This window comes from Panthera pardus, unplaced genomic scaffold, assembly GCF_024362965.1.
Source record: "Panthera pardus isolate Hobbes unplaced genomic scaffold, ASM2436296v1 HiC_scaffold_17, whole genome shotgun sequence".
Lineage (NCBI taxonomy): Eukaryota > Metazoa > Chordata > Mammalia > Carnivora > Felidae > Panthera > Panthera pardus.
The window spans coordinates 40,945,165-40,963,793 of record NW_026526732.1 but is presented as its reverse complement, the minus strand read 5'-3'; the positions used below and the strand labels follow the sequence as shown (position 1 = coordinate 40,963,793).

Sequence of the window (18,629 nt, the reverse complement as noted above, 5' to 3'; positions counted from 1 at the left end):
GAGAGCAATAAAGGTAAATAGTGGTTGAATATTATTATGTAAAGTGTTTCAGGTCACCTGAAAGGGTTTTGGAGACCCTAGGGATCCATAGACTATAACACTGAGAAATGCTACTCCAGATGAAGAATTCTATCTCTACAAAATAACCAACATTAACAAAAGGAAATAATTAAACATAAACCTGTCAAAAGGAAAGGTAATTATTCAAAAATAAGTTTATTAGCCATATATTACATATGGCTGTATATAGATCAAAGTATCTGAGAAAACAAGAGAGTAAATGTCACCTTTTGAGAAAAAAAAACAAAACATTTTATTTCTCTAACATGGGGACCAGTAAAATAATGCAAGATATAAGCAGAACACAGACAAAGCAAAACTGAATTCTTCAAATTAAAAATTATTACAGAAGAAATATCTGGTATGCACTTTCACCTACCATATATATTTTATGGAAATATATATAATAGCATATAATAGCAACCATTTGCCAATTAACTGCTAATATTGCATTAAAAGAAAAATTTTAAACTGAGTTGAAATATACAATGAATGTAAAATTTTTAGATTTAGCCTTAGATATCAGTTTCTTTCTTGTTTGCTTGCTGGCTTTCTTACCTTCTCTTTTTCTCTCTTACTTCTTTTTTTTCTATATTAAAACCGTCCCTTCTAAGTTTGGATAACTGTAATAAATTTAACAACACTATCGCACATATGTATGTTAATAAATTAGAAACATATTTACAGTGGTTTCTAAAGGTTGTTGGAATCTCAGTTTCTTCTTCGTATAAAGTGTATAAATTCATCATGTGTATTTTATGATGTCTCCTATGTGTTTGTAACATAAAAATGTCTGAAATTGAATCAGTAATCAAAAATCTCCAAATAACCAAAAGTTCAGGACCAGACAGTTTCATAGGCGAATTCTGCCAAACATTATAAGAAGAGTTAATACCTAGTCTTCTTGAATTATTGAAAAAAAAAAAAAAGAAAAAAGGAAACTTCCAAATTCATTTTATGAGGCCAGTAACACTCTGGTATTACTCAGTATTACCAAAGTCAGATAAAGACACCACAAAAAAAAGAGAACTATAGGCCAATATCTCTGATGAACATAGATGCAAAAATCCTCAACAAAATGCTGGCAAATGAATCCAACAATACATTTAAAAAATTATTCACCATGATCAAATGATATTTATTCCTAGGATGTAAGGGTGGCTCAATATTTGCATATCAATCAACATGATACATGCCATCAATAGAGAAAGGATAAAAACCATTTGATCATTTCAAAAGATGGAGCCTTATGTACAAGAACCAAATTATGGAGGTAGCCCGTGTCCATCAATAGATGAGTGGATAAAGAGGAGATGGTATATATAGATGTGCAATGGAATGTTATTCAGCCATGAAAAAGGAATGTAATCTTGCCTTTTGCAACAACATGGATGAAGCTAGAGAGTATAATGCTAAGTGAAAGAAATGAGTCAAAGAAAGACAAATACCATAAGCTTTCCCTTATATGTGGAGTTTAAGAAACAAATGAGCAAAGGGAAAAGAAAGGTGAGAGAGACAAACTGAGGACAGACTCTTAACTATAAAGAACAGATGATTACCAGATGGGAGGTGGGGGGGGATGGGTGAAATAGGTGATGGGGATAAGAGTACACTTATCTTGATGATCACTGAGTAATGTATAGCATTGTTGAATCACTATATTGTGCACCTGAAAGTAATATTACACTGTATGTTAACTCTACTGGAATTAAACTTAAAAACTTTAAAAAAGACCAAAGTAAGAAACATTTTCTAAAGGAATTTAAAGTAGAAAGAGCAATGTATGCAGCAGCAAAAAAACTTTTTACAAAAGTTAAGCTGTAATTGAAAATAGCGTAGAAAAAAGAAACCATTGAATAAGCAAAAAATAAAATAAAAATGTCAAAATATAAATACATTTTTATTTTTATTATTTTTTAAAAATGTTAATGTTTATTTTTGAGAGAGAGACAGATCATGAGAGGGGGAGGGGCAGAGAGAGAGGGAGACACAGAATCTGAAGCAGGCTCCAGGCTCCGAGCTGTCAGCACAGAGCCCAACGGAATCCACCATGAACTCATGAACTGAGCTGCAGTCAGATGCTTAACAGACTGAGCCACCCAGGTGCCCCTAAACATATTTCTTAAAAGATTAGTTTAGTTTTACAAAGTGAATGCCACCTTAAAGTTTTCTTGTAATTTATTCGTTTAAGAAATAGCTACTCTTTCAGCAACAACAATGACTACAATGAGCTCTTTTTCTGTGCAAGTGCCCTACAAGGTACTTTACATTTTTACTTATGTCTCATAACACACTAAAAAATAGGTGGAATAGCTTCATTTTACAAGATAACACTGAGACTCAGCAGATTTAAAATGTGTTAAGCAACACATTTTTAAAGTATTAAATGAAGGTATAAAGCTGAATTTCTTGAGCTTCTAGTCCCTCAATCTTTCAATTAAACATTCTATCTCCACTTTCAGAAGAAAAGGACGATGCTACCTAGAAGTAATTTGCAGTCAAGTAGAGAAAATGGACAAGTATCCAAACAAATATAAGATACTATGGGTTGCAAGGTAGTATATAACAATCATCAAAACAAGCGTGAGATGTTTTCAGTGGTGGTACAATCACTTCTTCCTACGGACGTCAAATAAATTTTTTGGAAGCTATCCCATGGGAGATCGACCATGAAGGATCATATAGCCAGAAATGGGAAGAAAAATACAGGAAAAAAGAATGACAGTATCAAAAGATGGAGGAAAATTAGGAACATGGACATGAATTGGTTTGGTATCTCTTATAGGTATACACAGTGATTATAGAAAAAAGACATAAAATGTAGTTTAAGACTGAACTATAGAGGCTTTAGATCCTCAAGCTAAGATGTGTAGAATGTATTCTAAATTTTCCATGAAGAAATATTGAACACTTATTATCTAAATAGCTTAATCAATTTGAAGTTTTGGAGAACTTAATTTATTAGTAGATGTGAAATGGAAGAATGACAGAAATCAGAAAGGGACCTACTGAAAAGTCACTGCAATGATTCAGAGGAGAAAGAGCAAAGCTAACATGACTTGACAACTGAATTAGAGCCTGACAAAAAGAACGGTGATTACGCAAAGTAGAATTTGAAGGTTTATGTCTACGTGACTAAAGAATAGAAATCATGTGGCAATTCCCTTTGGGATTTGCTGGGGTTGAGGGATAAAGGAAAGAAGGGGGAATAAGATAGGAAGGTCAGTCGTGAGCCTGTGCAGACAAAGAGTGATGCTGAGATTTGAAAATGTGGGACCAGAGTTGATAAGGCAGGTTAGACTTCAGAACACCTTGGGGTCTTACCCACAAAGAGATAGATAGCAAGGTGGAAGGGCCCTGCTGGCAAAGAGTGTGAAGAGAGAAAAGAAAGTTGACAATGGAAGAACCAATCCTCAGGGCGGGGTGTGTGTGTGTGTGTGTGTGGAAATAGCAGAAAGATAATGCTGAGAAAATATCAGACTGAAGAAAACGGAGTCTGATATTATGAGAACCAAGAGAGGAAAACATCAAGAAGGACGAGAGCCCAACAACATTGAGTGCATCAGAGAGGTTGAGAATGGGAGAGGGGTGAGAGAAGGTAATTAAGCTCTGCAATTAGGAGGTCTGGGTTGAGATTTAAGTGAGTTATTTGAGGACAGTGTCAGAGGTTAATACTCAGCTTGCATGAAATAAAAGTCTGAGGAATTTGGTCAAGAATTGGTGGGAAACTTATTGAAGAGGTGTAACTGTAAATGAAAGCAGAGCAAAAGCACAACTTCAGGAAACAGAAAGAGCAAGGGAAATTTTTATATGCCAGAAGAGTCTGAGGATATTCGCAGGTGAAGGGAGGAGGGCTTCTTAGAGCGAGAACTGAACATGCAGGATGGTGGGAGTCGGCATCAAGGAGAGGCAAGAGGGGTGGAGTCAAGGAGAAAACATGGAATGATAAATCTCAGGTGAAAAGCAATGCTTCGTCATCTGAGCATGAGAATGTAAGGGTGGTAAAATAATGGGAAAGGTTAAAAGAGACTGTAATTTGGAGAAAAGAAAAATTTTAAGGAATCCACATGTATGGCATAGATCATGAATTTCATTTTTCTTGTTTTTAAAGATAAATTTTCCTGTGTAGTGCCCAGCCTGTTCTGTGTACTCTTAGCAAACATGATAAATAAATAAAAATGACCTAAATAATGCAAACATGTGTACCAGCAGTTACTGCATGTTTATTTCTACCAGCAATCTATTTTGATTTGTGTAACGTTTCAAGAAATACTTGTAGGTAAACATCTGGGATCCTAAAGCATCGACACATATGTAACTTTGCACGAATTTTTGTTTTCATTTTCACTCCTCCTATTTTATCTAATTCACTGCATCACTTTGACTCTGTAGAAATATCAAAGGCTTAAAATTATTTTCTCAACTGATTTGATGAATCATGTGTAAGTGATTTGGTGCAATATTACATTCTAAGAGTTAACATTTTTTTCAAGAACTCATAAGAATCTGCTGTAGTTCAAAGCAGCAGTTGATAGCCAGTTTATTTTAGTTTTTTGGTGTGAAAGCCTCCTTTATGCAGCTATTATTTTAAATGATCATGAGTTTTAAAGAAAACTAACTACTACACTGAGCAATATCCACAGAATTCTCGAGATTGACCTCCGGGGGTAATAAAGTATGCAGAGACAGTTCACATTTGGAATGTTGCACACAGTGAAGCCAAGGGTGTTCAATAAACGTATGCAATCCTTTCTGAGTGTCTGTCCTGTCACTCTGAGGATAGGACACAGCTGTCTTGAGGGCCATGTCAGAACAACTTAACATCACCAATAAATGAATGAGGCCACATTGCTAGTACCCAAAGACTAATAATCAACAGTGACAAACATTTCACCAAATGTGCCTTATACACAGACTTGCTCTGAGGTCTAGCAGAACGAGTTATCAGAGAGAGTAAGCAGGGCAGCTGTCCCTATTTAGAAGGCTTCAACCAAGTTACTGCTCCATTCTTTTTCTCCTGAAACAAAATTTCCATAAGTATAATCACCCTTGCTCTAAAAAGTGGCATTGTTTTAAATCCACTCAAAAACGAGTGAGATGTTTTTTCCCATTATGATTTTTTTCTTATTATGGTATCCATTTTGACACAAAAGCTTAATAAGCGAAACCTGTTCCTACCCAGGAAAAGTAACACATTATCATGCCATAATTATTACCATCAATGTCATCCTCATTCCCATGGATGCCAATTAATAAATACTTAATAGACACCAATTATTATTTATGCACCAGAATTTCTATGAGGTAATATTATTATTATTATCCACATTTTATTATAAGTTTTTTTAGTATTTATTTATTTTTGAGAGAGACAGAGCATGAGCAGGGGAGAGGCAGAGAGAGAGACACACAGAATCTGAAGCAGCCTCCAGGGTCTGAACTGTCAGAACAGAGCCCAATGCGGGGCTTGAACTCACAAACCATGAAATCATGACCTGAGCTGAAGTTGGACGCTTAACCAACTGAGCCACCCAGGCACCCCTATTATTATACACATTTTAAAAATAAGACTACTAAGCACAGAGATGTTATGTAGATTTCCCAAGTTTACACAAATTTTAAAACAGTTTCCCTGTTATCAGCCACTACCCAATGATAACATCTGTATTTCTATCATGAATTTGGTGATAATTTGTTTTTAACAACAACTACATTGATGTTAATATTCATTAGCATTCCATTCCAGCAAGTGATCTCCAATAATATTCCATCCCAACAAGTGTCCCAAAACAAAACAAAACAAACAAGTGAGTCATCGTATAAAATGATGCTATTTAGGAAAAAAACATATGTCCTAATATAAACTTTAACCTAAACACTATAAGAAAGCATATTTTTCTTTTTCAAAGGCTTGTGAATATTTGTATTAACTAAGAATGGATTTTTTAAAGAAGATAAAATTTATATTTCTATGATTAAGGATTGTATAAAGTTTTAATAATAAATTTTATACAATTGCCCAGAACTAGAACATCAGAGTTTCACTTTTTAATTTAAGCAAGTAAGGCATGAATCTTGTTAAAACAAGGTTTGGGGATAACATTAAAAAAACAACTCTTGGACTCTAATTCTGAGAACACGATAGACAATATTCGCTACAAAATCATACTTTTTGTTGAAGTGCTGGGCTCAGAGGAGACAAAGGAAACTTCCAGAATCTTCCCTTCTGTTGCAAGAGGAGAAAAAGAACACCTGCTGATTCACGAACGGTGAGGTCACCCTGTGGACAAGTGCTTATAGTAAAACAAGAACTCAAAAACTAAGTGTGCAAGGAGCAAAGTAGGGGTGCATAGGCTGTGAGCCTTTGTTAAGCCAGAGATGGTGGGACAAAAATATAAGTTCCCCAGGTGATTTGGAGAAGATAGCAACAACACAGTATTTAAATCTCCTTCAAATCCCCTTGTAAAAACAGAGAGTGAAACCCATGGACAATATTTAAAACAAACTGAAATGAGCCCTAGAAATGTGGACTGAAACAGTCAGAAACCTACCAGGTATTAGCATCTACGGAGAAGGAAGGAGAGGAAGGCAATAGGGAGTCTGAGAGACACCCCAAACAGGAAACCCCCAAACAGCCAATAGGCATTTTCTGAAAAGTGAGTAATGACAACTTGAGATCATCAGCTGAACCTGGGAAGGGCTTTGCCCAGTCCCAGAGCAGGTAAGCATAAAGGGTTCACCACGAAGTGTGAGTGCTGGTACCATCTGGTACCCTGTGACCCCTGGGGAACTTATGAGCCAGGGTTCACTTGCAGGACAGAATCCCACAAATGGTAAGACACTACTAGGGGTGGAATAAAAGTTGAGCAAGATAGGGACAATGGAGAGAAAGAAAGATAATTTTAGATAAAAGTGAGGGAAATAAAATAAAACTATGAGCTCATAATCAAAGTTCCAATCACAGAAAGAAAAAAGCCTTCATAAGGGAGAGCCTGAAGAAACAACAAACAACACATTTATATCACAAGGTACTTCAGATATTCAATTTTTCAAACTTGAACTTTAATATATATATAAATCTTCTAAGAATTAAAATATGAATTCAAAAATAAGGACAAACAATAGATTATTAAAATAACCAGTAAGATTTGAAAAGTAACTATTATAATAAAATATAAATTATATAAAATTCTCACTGGATGGGTAAAATAACATATAGAACTGAAGAAATAATTAGTGAATGTATGTTAAGACTGATCAAATTACACTAAATACATCATAGAGAAATGAGGAGATGAAAAATTAGAAAGAGATGTTGAAAGAAGAAAAATGTGCATACCTAACACATTAATAATGAGCACAAGGAAAAAATAGTAATATTTGAAGAAATAATGGCTATGAATTCTCCAAAGTGGTAAAGGAAAGAAAAATGACTCCATGTGCCCTGGAAAAATTTCACAATAAAAAGAAGCTCTCACTCCATTAACTATAGTGAGTCTGCAGTGGATCAAGGGCAAAGAAAAAATATATAAGAAGACAGAGAGAAAGGATAGATCATATGGAAGGAATGACAATTCAACTGGTAACAGAATTCCTCTACCTTAGTGGAGGAAGAGAAAGCAATATAGTGACACGATGTACTCAAAGTAATCAGAGTGCCTAACTGGTGACCTAGATCTTGTGCTTAGCAAAAGGCTTTCGACAATAAGGATGATTTAAAGACATTGTCACATAAATAAAACCTGAGAACACTTTCCACCAATAGGTCTTTGCTCAAGACGCTTCTAGAGAAGGAGATGCTAAAGAAGTATGATGTTGAAGGAAAAGTCAGAGATGTGAGAGAGATGGTAGCAATGTAACTGAGAAATCTGTAGGTGAAGATAGACACACGTTGAAAAATAATACTAATACAATTTGACATTCAGATTCTTTTAAAGGTTATAATTCAACTATTGAACAAAATTAGCATGTAAATCAGGTTTAGATGTGATGAAATTTAAATGTAGCATCCTTCTCTTGTTTGGAAGAGGGTGTTGTTTTTTTTTTTTTTTTTTTTTTTTAACGTTTATTTATTTGTGAGAGAGAGAGAAAGAGACAGAGTGTGAGTGGGGGCGGGCCAGAGAGAGAAGGAGACACAAAATCGGAAGCAGGCTCCAGCCTCTGAGCTGTCAGCACAGAGCCCTACGCAGGGGCTCGAACTCACAGACTGTGAGATCATAACCTGAGCCGAAGTCAGACGCTTAACCGACTGAGCCACTCAGGCGCCCTGGGGAAGGGTGTTTTATAGTAATTTTATTCTTTAAATGTGCATAGTAAAATTTCAAGGGTCACGGCTGAAGTAAGAGAAATAGAGTGTTGTCTTTCCAGATAGGTAGACATTAGAAAACAGAAAATAAAAATATATTTAAAGGGAAAAAAAACACTCAATTTTGTAACGGACAAGATAAAATATGAAGAAGTGTTTAGAGAACATGAGAAATATAAAACAAGCAAGATGGTAAGAACTAGACCTAAAATATTAATAATCACAACTAATGTGAGTAGTTGAAATTCATCAGATTAAAAGTGAAGGGCATTGTACTGGATAAAGAAAGAGTAAATTTTAACTTTATGTTATTTACTAAAGAGATGTCTAAAACAAAATGTCATGAAAAGACATAAAATAAAAGTTTGTAATAAAAAATTCTGATAAAATACTAACCAAAAGAAAGCTGGAGTAATTGTAATAATATCAGATACACTTTACTTAAAAAAGGTCATTATATGGAATATAGAAGTTACTATGTAAAGATAAATGTTCAATTCACCAGAAAGATACATAAAGCTTGGATAAAATGTATAAAACAGCTCCTAACATAAAAATTGATAAAACTACAGGGATAAACTGAAAATTTTCCATCTTGGAGGAAGATTTTAATATAGTTTATCCAATTATTGATACTTCTATTATTCAAAAAATTAATGAAGATAAAGGGTAATTGAAAAACAATGAATCTTGAGTCAATCAATATAGGATCATGCTTCCAACCATTAGAAAATGCACATTATTCTGGATGAAATATGGAATACCTACTAAAACAAATATATTTGTTTGTAAGATAAAGCTCAATGTATTTTAAAGAGGAGACCATTTTCTCTAACCACTATATAATTAAATTAGGCATTGGTTAAAAGAGGATGATCTTTACAATCCCCACAGGTTTGGAAATTGAAAAACAAGTTTTAAAATTTCCATGTAAAATGCTAGGTAAAGAATTTATGTTGATGGAATTAAGGTATTCTTGCAACAGAACGATAATGAAAATATTGCATATAAAAGCTTGTGGGATGTTGCTGAAATAGCATTTAAACTCACTGCCTTATATGCTTATATTAGTAAAGGAGAAAGGTAGAGACTAATAAAATAAACATCCACATTAAGATATCTAAAAATAAACACAGAGGGGCGCCTGAGTGGCTCAGTAGGTTGGGCGTCCGACTTCGGCTCATATCACGATCTCACGGTCCGTGAGTTCGAGCCCCGCGTCGGGCTCTGTGCTGACAGCTCAGAGCCTGGAGCCTGCTTCAGATTCTGTGTCTCCCTCTCTCTCTGCCCCTCCCCCGTTCATGCTCTGTCTCTCTCGGTATCAAAACTAAATAAAAAACGTTAAAAAAAATTAAAAAAAATAAATAAACAGAAAAATCTTAAATAAATTAGGAGTAAAGCAAATATTTAATGATAGTAGAATAGATTATACTGTGTATATTTACAAAGTAATATACTATACAGTAATAAAAATGAATAAACTTAACTATAACTATACAAAAACACTTATGAATCTGAGAACATACCATTAAGAGAAAATCTCAGAATACGTCCTATAGTTTCATATATATGAGAGACCAACAAGTGATAAAATTAGGAAAAAAAATCAACTTAATTAGTCTTCGATGACATAAATTAATTGATTTAGACATGAATTAACCATTAGAAGACTTTTAGGTTGAATTCAATCATTTTATTCATTAATTTCATTATTTATAAAAGGCAACTATATATAATGTCGTCATAAAGCAAAGCATATTTTTCTTGTGTTTAAGAATTTATGAAAATTAGTTCTTTATGTCACTAGATTTTAATTTTATAATTCACAGACTTATTAATAATTTTTCTCAAAACGTGAAATATTCTTTCAAATGGGAATTACATACCTATTAGTAAATTCTGGATTTTTGAAATTCTTGAAAATTTTCAATGCAGGGACGTATAATCAATACAAAATAGGCTACACTTTTATTATGATAAATGTTATACTTTAGTTATGTTTAATTAGATTCTTTTAAAAGAAGTCTTTAACATAAGTTATATCAAATGTGTAAATCAAGAAAGGCTATAAGCTTTTACATCCTTGTTTAATTTTTAAGCACCTTGTGCTTAAATTTTAGATAAATGTCCAAAATGGCTTAATTCTGATATCTAAAATATTCACCAAACTGTAATATTGATGCAAATTACTCATTAATATATCATATTTACGTAAAAAGAAAAAATGCAAAACGAAAAAATGAATGAGTATTTTCAAAGTTAGAAAGCTTTATAAAGCAAATCACAAATGTAAGCTATAAAGGAAGTTGCCTAAAACATGGAAATCCTGGCCAGTCTTGTTTGAAGTGTCCTTAAAAAGAAACTAACTTCTATAAAATATTTTTATTAGTATGTCCTTAAAAATTAAATTCATTATCTTTGATATCAAAATTAGATCTCAGAGGCTTTATGATGATCCCAAACCGGTCTATGCAGATAATTTTGTTGAGTTGCTGATGGGAAAATGCTCATGTTCAAAGAAAAGTGTTATAGGAAAAGATGCTAAAGTTAAATTTCCACATAGAAGCATCTCAAGAAATGTTCTTACTGCATCACTTCTTTTAAAATACTAATTTTAAGGGGAAGCCAACCTCTCTTTACTCAAATGTTGTCTACCAGATAATAAAAACAAAATAACTATGGGCTTCTATAAAATCTTTGTCTTTGATATCCCCACACCCATTGTTATAAATATACTGTCAATGTCTCAGCTACATCAAGAGCCTTGCAATTCCACTAGGTGCTAGTCTTCCCTTGGCACTATTTGCCTTATGATAATGTATGTTTTCAGTCCTCTGTTTTATTTCATATTTTGCCTTTGGGAAACTTCCTGGGGAGTAATGTTTTTGGATGTACAGTTATTTATATTTTTCAGAAAACAATTTTCTCAAAAGACTTAAAATAATATCAAATGGTTGGGCCATTTAAAATTCAAAAATGTATTTATTTTGCTTTTAATTTTTAGGGTAATATATCTTAAATAGAATACAACTTAACATTCCTTGATGTCTTCTTCTGAATTCTATGGAAAGTAAATAATTCATTATATAATTGCCATATCTATAGAAAATATACAGAATGAAAATCAAATGGATATTTAGAATCAGAAAGCTACATCCTTACAAAAAATAAACCCACAAAAGCAAGCATCAATTTAAACCATAATTGCCTATGAATCATGGAAATTTTGATTTTGCAATGTTACTTTCACTGATGTCATAGAGAGATATTTGTGTATTGCTGATTCTTATCAGCATCTTCTTTATGCCTATAATAAAACCCCAGATATTTGAGAATCCACTCCACTGGGATGATCTCAAGCATCTCAAGCAGAGTGAACCAGAATTCAGGAAGAAATACCCCCTTCTGTATTACACTAATCCTTTTCCACACATTAGCACCCTTCCTTCCCAACCAAAAGACCCAGGAATGAAGGGCAGTCTCTGTGCTTCCAGTACCAAAGCAGAAAAGCCACCCAGAAGACAAGACATGCAGGCACCAGCGTGGAGTTAGAGAATGTGCGTGCAAGTCTGGGCTCAAAGCAAAAGCTATTTGTGAACCTCTGTTATGAAAGACAAAGAAAAGACTGAAAGATAAATAAGAAGTCTGACCAAAAATAAATACACATGGACATAATGCTGAAAATGGGTTGAGAAAAAGAACAATGAATCTTCAGTTTAAATTATCTTCAGTATGTTTTATTAGATAAATACCTGAAGTTTTTGATGATTGCCTCCAAAAAAGCCTGATAAAAATATGTTCTATAGAGAATATAATATTCATATGCATAGCAGCCAATTTATTAAAATGTATCATCTCATGATGTCATTGGACATTTATATGATCCATAAGAAAAAGTAGACATTTTTTCATCACACTGTTTTCAGTTACTATTCTTATTTCTCATTTACTTATTTACACTTATTTCTTCCCAACAATTCTCTCCTTTTTACGCCCTTATATAAAGTAAACCACAGTTTTCTGTGGCAGTAGGTCCAAAGTCCTTTGGCCTGCAGGATCTCTACCTCATATTTTAACCTACATGTCCTTACCTCCACTGCTTTCTGACACTAGCCCTTAACTTCAGCTAACTTGTCTTTTAATTGCCCTTATACCAAGTTTTCTTGGTTGCTGACTTTGATATATATATATATATTATATATATAAATATATATAATATATATATATATATATTGGTTTCTGCCCCTGGTTCCTGGCATAGAGTTTCTAAATCCCTTAGAATCTACTAGGTGATAGATTTGCCAATGAGGCAAATGCTTGGTGGGCTCCTGGATGGGGGCTGGTCACCAAAAATACCAAGCCACGATTAGAAACCTGAAACTTTCAGCCCCACTCCCCATCCTCCAGGAAGGGGAAGGGGACTGGAGATGGAGTTTACAATCAATCATGCCTATGTATGTATAAAGCCTCCATTAAAAATTCTCTCAAGTATGGGATTCAAGTATACGGTTCAAGTAAACCCATCTACATACAAGGAAAGTGGCTTACCCCAACTCCACAGGGGCAGAAGTTTCTGTGCTTGGGACCCTTTCAGACTTTGCCCTATGTATTTCTTCATCTGGCTGTTCATCTGTATCCTTTATCATATCCTTCATTATATAATAAACTAGTAAATGTAATTGTTTCTCTGAGTTCTGTTAGATGTTCTAGCAAATAATTGAATTCAAGGGAGGAAGTCATGAGAACCATTGATTTGTAGCCATGTTGGATGGAAACTATGAATAACCTGGGGACCTACTACTTAACAATTGGCAACAGAAATGGGGAGGAGTCTTGTGAGACTAAGCCGTTAACCTATGGGGACTGTGCTAAACCCAGTTAGCGTCAGAAGTGACTGAAATTGTATGACACCAAGCTGGCATCACAGAGAATTTCTTGGTGTGGAAACAAAACAAAACAAAACAAAACAAAACAAAAAAAACCCCATATATCTAGTGTAGGAAGTGCCTGGAGCGTGGTACTTCTGTAAGAGTGCAGAAGAAACACAGGGGAAGTGAGTTCTTCCTTTACATTTACTTCAGTCTTTTTCCAGTTATTCAAACCTAACCATTCTTCAAATTATAAATTTTGTAATCACTTTCTTCATGAAGTCTGCCCTGACTACTTTTGGGTATAAGGAAAGAGTGTGGAGTGGAATGGTTTCAGAGGGCTTTCTTGAGTATCAGCTGGAAGCTTTGCCCTTGCATCAGTGACACAATTCTGCACCCTTGTTATTCTTCTTTTTTTAAATCCCTGAATTAAGTCCATGCGGAGTTCTATTATTTGCTGTCAAAGAGGTTCAAATGAGAGATGTGGCAGGTACCACATTTGATGATTGTCTTATACTGTCCTCAATACTCACGATGTAGTGTGTACAGCAGAAATGCTCAAGAAATATTAAGATCTGCTCTGTCCAATGTAGTTGCCACTAACCACATGGGGCTTTGGGGTACTGAAATGTGACTAGTACGAACTGAAATGTGCTAAGTGTAAAACACAGACACACACCACAAGATTTCAAAAAACAGTGTAAACTATCAATGTGTTCTATATTGATACATAATGAAATAATACCTATATAAATAAACATTAAAATTATTTTAACATGTTTCTTTTTATCCTTTTAATGTACTTACCAGAAAATTTAAAATTACATGTGTTGTTCACATGAAATTGCACTAGACAGCATCGATTTAAAATGACTTTTTTAAAAATCAGAAAACATGGGAGGGAAAATTCCTATCTCTCAGAATTTTTAGGAACTTACAGGAAAATTTAAAGTTGTATTGTATATATTTAGAATGCCTTTGGGTACCTAGAAATTGATATTTTAGAGAGTGTTTTCTGAGAACTTTGTCTGTTTATGATATATGAGCTTAGATCCATTCTTAGCTATGTTATTCTTCTCAGATATATAATTATATTTAAGTTAACAACCATTAGAAAATACCAGCAAATAAAACATTATTGCTCAATCATATGTAGTCTACAGCAGATCTTTAGTGATTGAAAGTTGAAGGCAGAATCAGGATTATTTTATTTCATTTTGCTTCAATCACTGAAAAAATTAATGTATTTGAATGCAAGTCGCTTTAATCTTCAGGCTTGAGAACACGATCAGTTATTTCTGTTACAAGTTATTTCAAATAACATAGTTTTTTAAGTTTCAGCATAACTAAGTTTAAAAGTTAAATTTCTATCAGAGGGTTTAGTATGAAATGACTCAGTCTCTGAACACATTAAAAGTATAAATATTTTATGAGTTTCAGCTGGAAATTTATACTGCATGCCAAAGAGAATTTATCATCAATACAAGCAGTACTTACTTGATACTCTTGCAGGTTTTTCTGCTAAAAATAAAATAAAATAAAATAAAATAAAATAAAGAAAAAAAGTTTTGTTTAACTCAGATAAAATGCAAAGAAATTATACATTGATGGACTACGTGAAATTATCTCACATCTTTTGACTTTCTTATTGCTTAATGTAATGTAAGAATATAACTATTGCCTGAGAACATGGGTCTTTGAGTGTATTAATTGTTTTCATGTGAAATATAATAAAAGCGCTTAATTATTATAGATGTTACAACGTGTTTACATTTTAAACACTTACTAAAATCAGCAGGATTCTTGTTAAATTAAGTGTTTTGGTTCAACTTTAATTATAACTAAGTTGAGTAAAATTACTTTGTATGATGTAATTAATGTAAATATTTGTTTAAAGTTTCCAAATTCCATAAAATGTATCATTAAGAATTATTTTCCTTTCAAAGGTAATAATGATGAATAACTAAACCTTAAAAAGCAACATGCAAAATCAGTTTAATTTTTCATAACCATTTGTCTAGTTTCAATGAGAGACTATAATTCTTCAAAGTAGTATCTTTTTACATTAAAGTGTATGTATGTAGGACAAAAATATAAAGTGAGATGATTGTCCCAAATACCAAATACTGTAACAGATATTCTAACTTCTTGGAAAGAAAAAAAAAAGATTGGTAACATCTACATTGTACTAATGTTAGTCTATTTTTTTTTCTTAGTATGGTTGACACATAATCTTACAAGTTTCAGGTGTATAACTTGCTGATTTGACAAGTTTATAATCATGCTGTGTTCATCACAAGTATAGCTACCATCCCAACATTAGTCTAATTTAAAGGGCCAGACTTGAAAACATAAATTTTTAAAGGAATCTGCGTTATATGATTTACTTTGAGACTTGCAGAGTTTTTAGTATAAACCTAGGGATTATAAATTTACAGAAAGTGGTTAATGCCAATAGAAAGGTTTTTAGAAAATTTTTTTTCCTTTGAGATACTTATGGTTTTAGTTATATTACAGCTGCATACCTCATGTATTCAAAACACAAAATAATTTAGAAAAAATACTTCAGTAAGGCTCATGTGTTATTATTTTTCCTTTAAAAATACTATCACTGACTAAAAGACAGGAACTTAAAAAGGAGTACAGTAAACATTTACTGAAATACAATGAATTATCTGTTGGATGAAGGAATGAATAAGAATATGCCTGTACTCTCAACTAGCTCCAGGTTAGTCTTGTGCTTTCATATATAATAATTTGTCCCTACTGTGTTTTCATAATATAAAGATCTTGGAAATGATGGACTCACACAGTGGGGTAAGAAGGGAGTTACCACTCTCTTGGAAACATTTTTTCCTTTAGGGGTACATTTTTTCTTTGGGCTGCCCTGATTGTGCCCATACATTCTCCTGTATGTGCCACAGTGCGATAGGGTAGGGAAGTGGGATCGAATGGATTTAACCGTAAAGTCTTTGGCGTCATATTTACTTTGAGCCAAATCCTGTCTCTACCAGGTAAACACTCTGAGATGTTAGGTGTTCCTTCATCACATTTACCTTATCTTTAAATTGGGCATAATTGGGCCTGTTCTAAGGATTAAATGAACTAATAGGATTAGTTAGGAAAGGATGTACCAGTGGGTTTTTAAAATAACATATCTTCTCATTCTTCTAGCTAATTATCCTAAAAAATGCTAGGCAATATTTTAAAAGTTAAGGAAGTTGAGATATAAAATTTATGGCCCTTTATGCTTCTACAGATTTGGTTTGTTCTTAATCTAAATTTTACCATCTAGTATGACTGATAATTATAAGTCTAAATTACTAATGACTATATGTCTAAATTTTATATGTAGCTATGTCCTTTCAGTACGTCATTTCAGGCGTACATAATACACTAAGCAGAAAGAAGGAACCAGTAAAAAACAAGACTCATTTCCTCTCTCCACACACTGGAGATGTATATATTTGCTATGAATGAAAATAATTGTTCAGTTATGGCATGTTTACTTAGCACCTTAAAATTTAAAATATTTAGATACCATTACCTTTTGAGTTAATTAGATTTTTTAATTTTATTTTTTATTTTTTTAAATTCTTTTTTTTTAATGTTTATTTTTGAGAGAGAGAGACAGAAAGACAGAACACGAGTAGGGGAGGAGCAGAGAGAGAGGGAGACACAGAATCTGATGCAGGCTCCAGGCTCTGAGCTGTCAGCACAGAGCCTGACGTGGGGCTTGAACTCCCCAGCCGCAAGATCATGACCTGAGCCGATGTTGGACACTCAACCAACTGAGCCACCCAGGTACCCCGAGCTAATTAGATTTTTAAAAATTATATCACTCAGATTGCATAATTCAGTTATAACATCCATTTGTAGTTTTTTGATGATCAAATCACCAAAACATGCCGTTCTTATTTTAGGTAAAAGACATCTCCCTTCCATGTGCATGCTGGCATTTTCCCTCCACCATCCACTTCTTGAATTAATTTAAAGGGCCAAGTTTAGGTAATAAAAAGGTATTTATAATTTTGGCTGTATTTATGTAATACATAAAATAATTCTTATCTATCTATTTTTACCACTATATCATTTTTGACCTTATGCATGTTTCGAAAGTCTTTTGTAATAGAGAAATTTATCTTCTGGTATGTACTAGAATATTCTATTGAATGTTTATGTTGTTAACATTTTTGATTTCTTTACGTTGGCTAGTTTTACACTGAAATGTAAACTCCCTGCTAGATTTCCCACCTCTCCACTTCTGCTACTAGCAGAAGTGTATAGCTGCTAGACTTCTTTGCTTTAAAAAATTTAGTTTTAGTGCAAACATAATTTAGGCACCTCCATACTAACTTAGCAATTGGATATTTGCAAAGTTGATTCAAGATTACCTTTTGTCACATTGTGTGATTGAAGACTTTCTTTTCTTGTTGAGACTGTTGATAAGGAAAATGTAAATTAAACTATGAATTTTTAAAGGGAATTTTCATAAAAATTTTGGCTCACTTCAACCAAGCTTTGGGAAAATGGGAATATTTAAATGTTGTAAATATTTTCTCAGGATGATTTAAAAATTTTTTCTCTTCTAACATCTAACAAAAATAAACGTCACCAGTAGAGATTGTTTTGTTTGCATAAACAGGGATATAACATGATTGCACTGATTACAGTATTTAAACTAACTAGAATCTGTGAACAATTGGTCATCCTGAGTAACTGAAATTGAGGATAAACTAAAAAACAAAAGAAAACATCTGTCTTCTTTCATAATTAACAATCTTTTCGATATGTCTAAGAATGCTTTCTTCTTAATCCAATAGAATATTTCTCTGGTAATTAAGGTCTTTGCAAGTTTTTTCAGATACCTGCATTGAAAATCAGTGATTATCATATTATCTTTTATTGTTTACAAATAAATACACCCAATGTTAAGAAAAATAGCAACTTTGTGATGCAGCTTCTAGACTTGTTGCTCACCGATGGTGCAACACATTTGTTGGGACTGGCCTGCCACCCACTGTTCCTTTGCCATGGCCGTTACCACATATCCACTGATTATTTTCCACATTTCTTTTTTAAATGACCTTAGCTCTCATCATGTACACAAATAAAAGTTTTACTTTAAAGTGATATAAATAATCCTCAACTCAAGTATTTTTGCTTCAGGGCTTTGCATTTCACTTTTCAATCTTTTAAAAAATTACCTTTTTCTTCTTTAAGATGTTTCATTTCTGTTTTTTCTGTAGAAAAAAAGTGAAGGTAATTTTGAATCATATATCACATTTATTCATAGGTCTTCCTAAGGTTTGGAATTAAATTTTGTGTAGTTAATATTCACACTTCAGGTATTATATGAAAAGAATTCTATGGTATTAATTTAGAAATAGCAGAAC

General features: G+C 33.2%; 1 protein-coding gene across 1 annotated transcript in view; it reads right to left on the bottom strand.

Moving 5' to 3' along the window:
- TRDN (triadin) overlaps positions 1–18,629 on the bottom strand; it is a 388,796-nt gene that overhangs the window by 13,658 nt on the left and 356,509 nt on the right. Inside the window, exons 36-38 of the mRNA XM_053904527.1 lie at positions 18,441–18,476; positions 17,628–17,672; positions 14,731–14,754 (exon numbers count right to left, since the gene is read on the bottom strand). Coding sequence (XP_053760502.1) covers positions 14,731–14,754; positions 17,628–17,672; positions 18,441–18,476 — 105 coding nt within the window. The remainder of the gene's footprint in view (positions 1–14,730; positions 14,755–17,627; positions 17,673–18,440; positions 18,477–18,629) is intronic.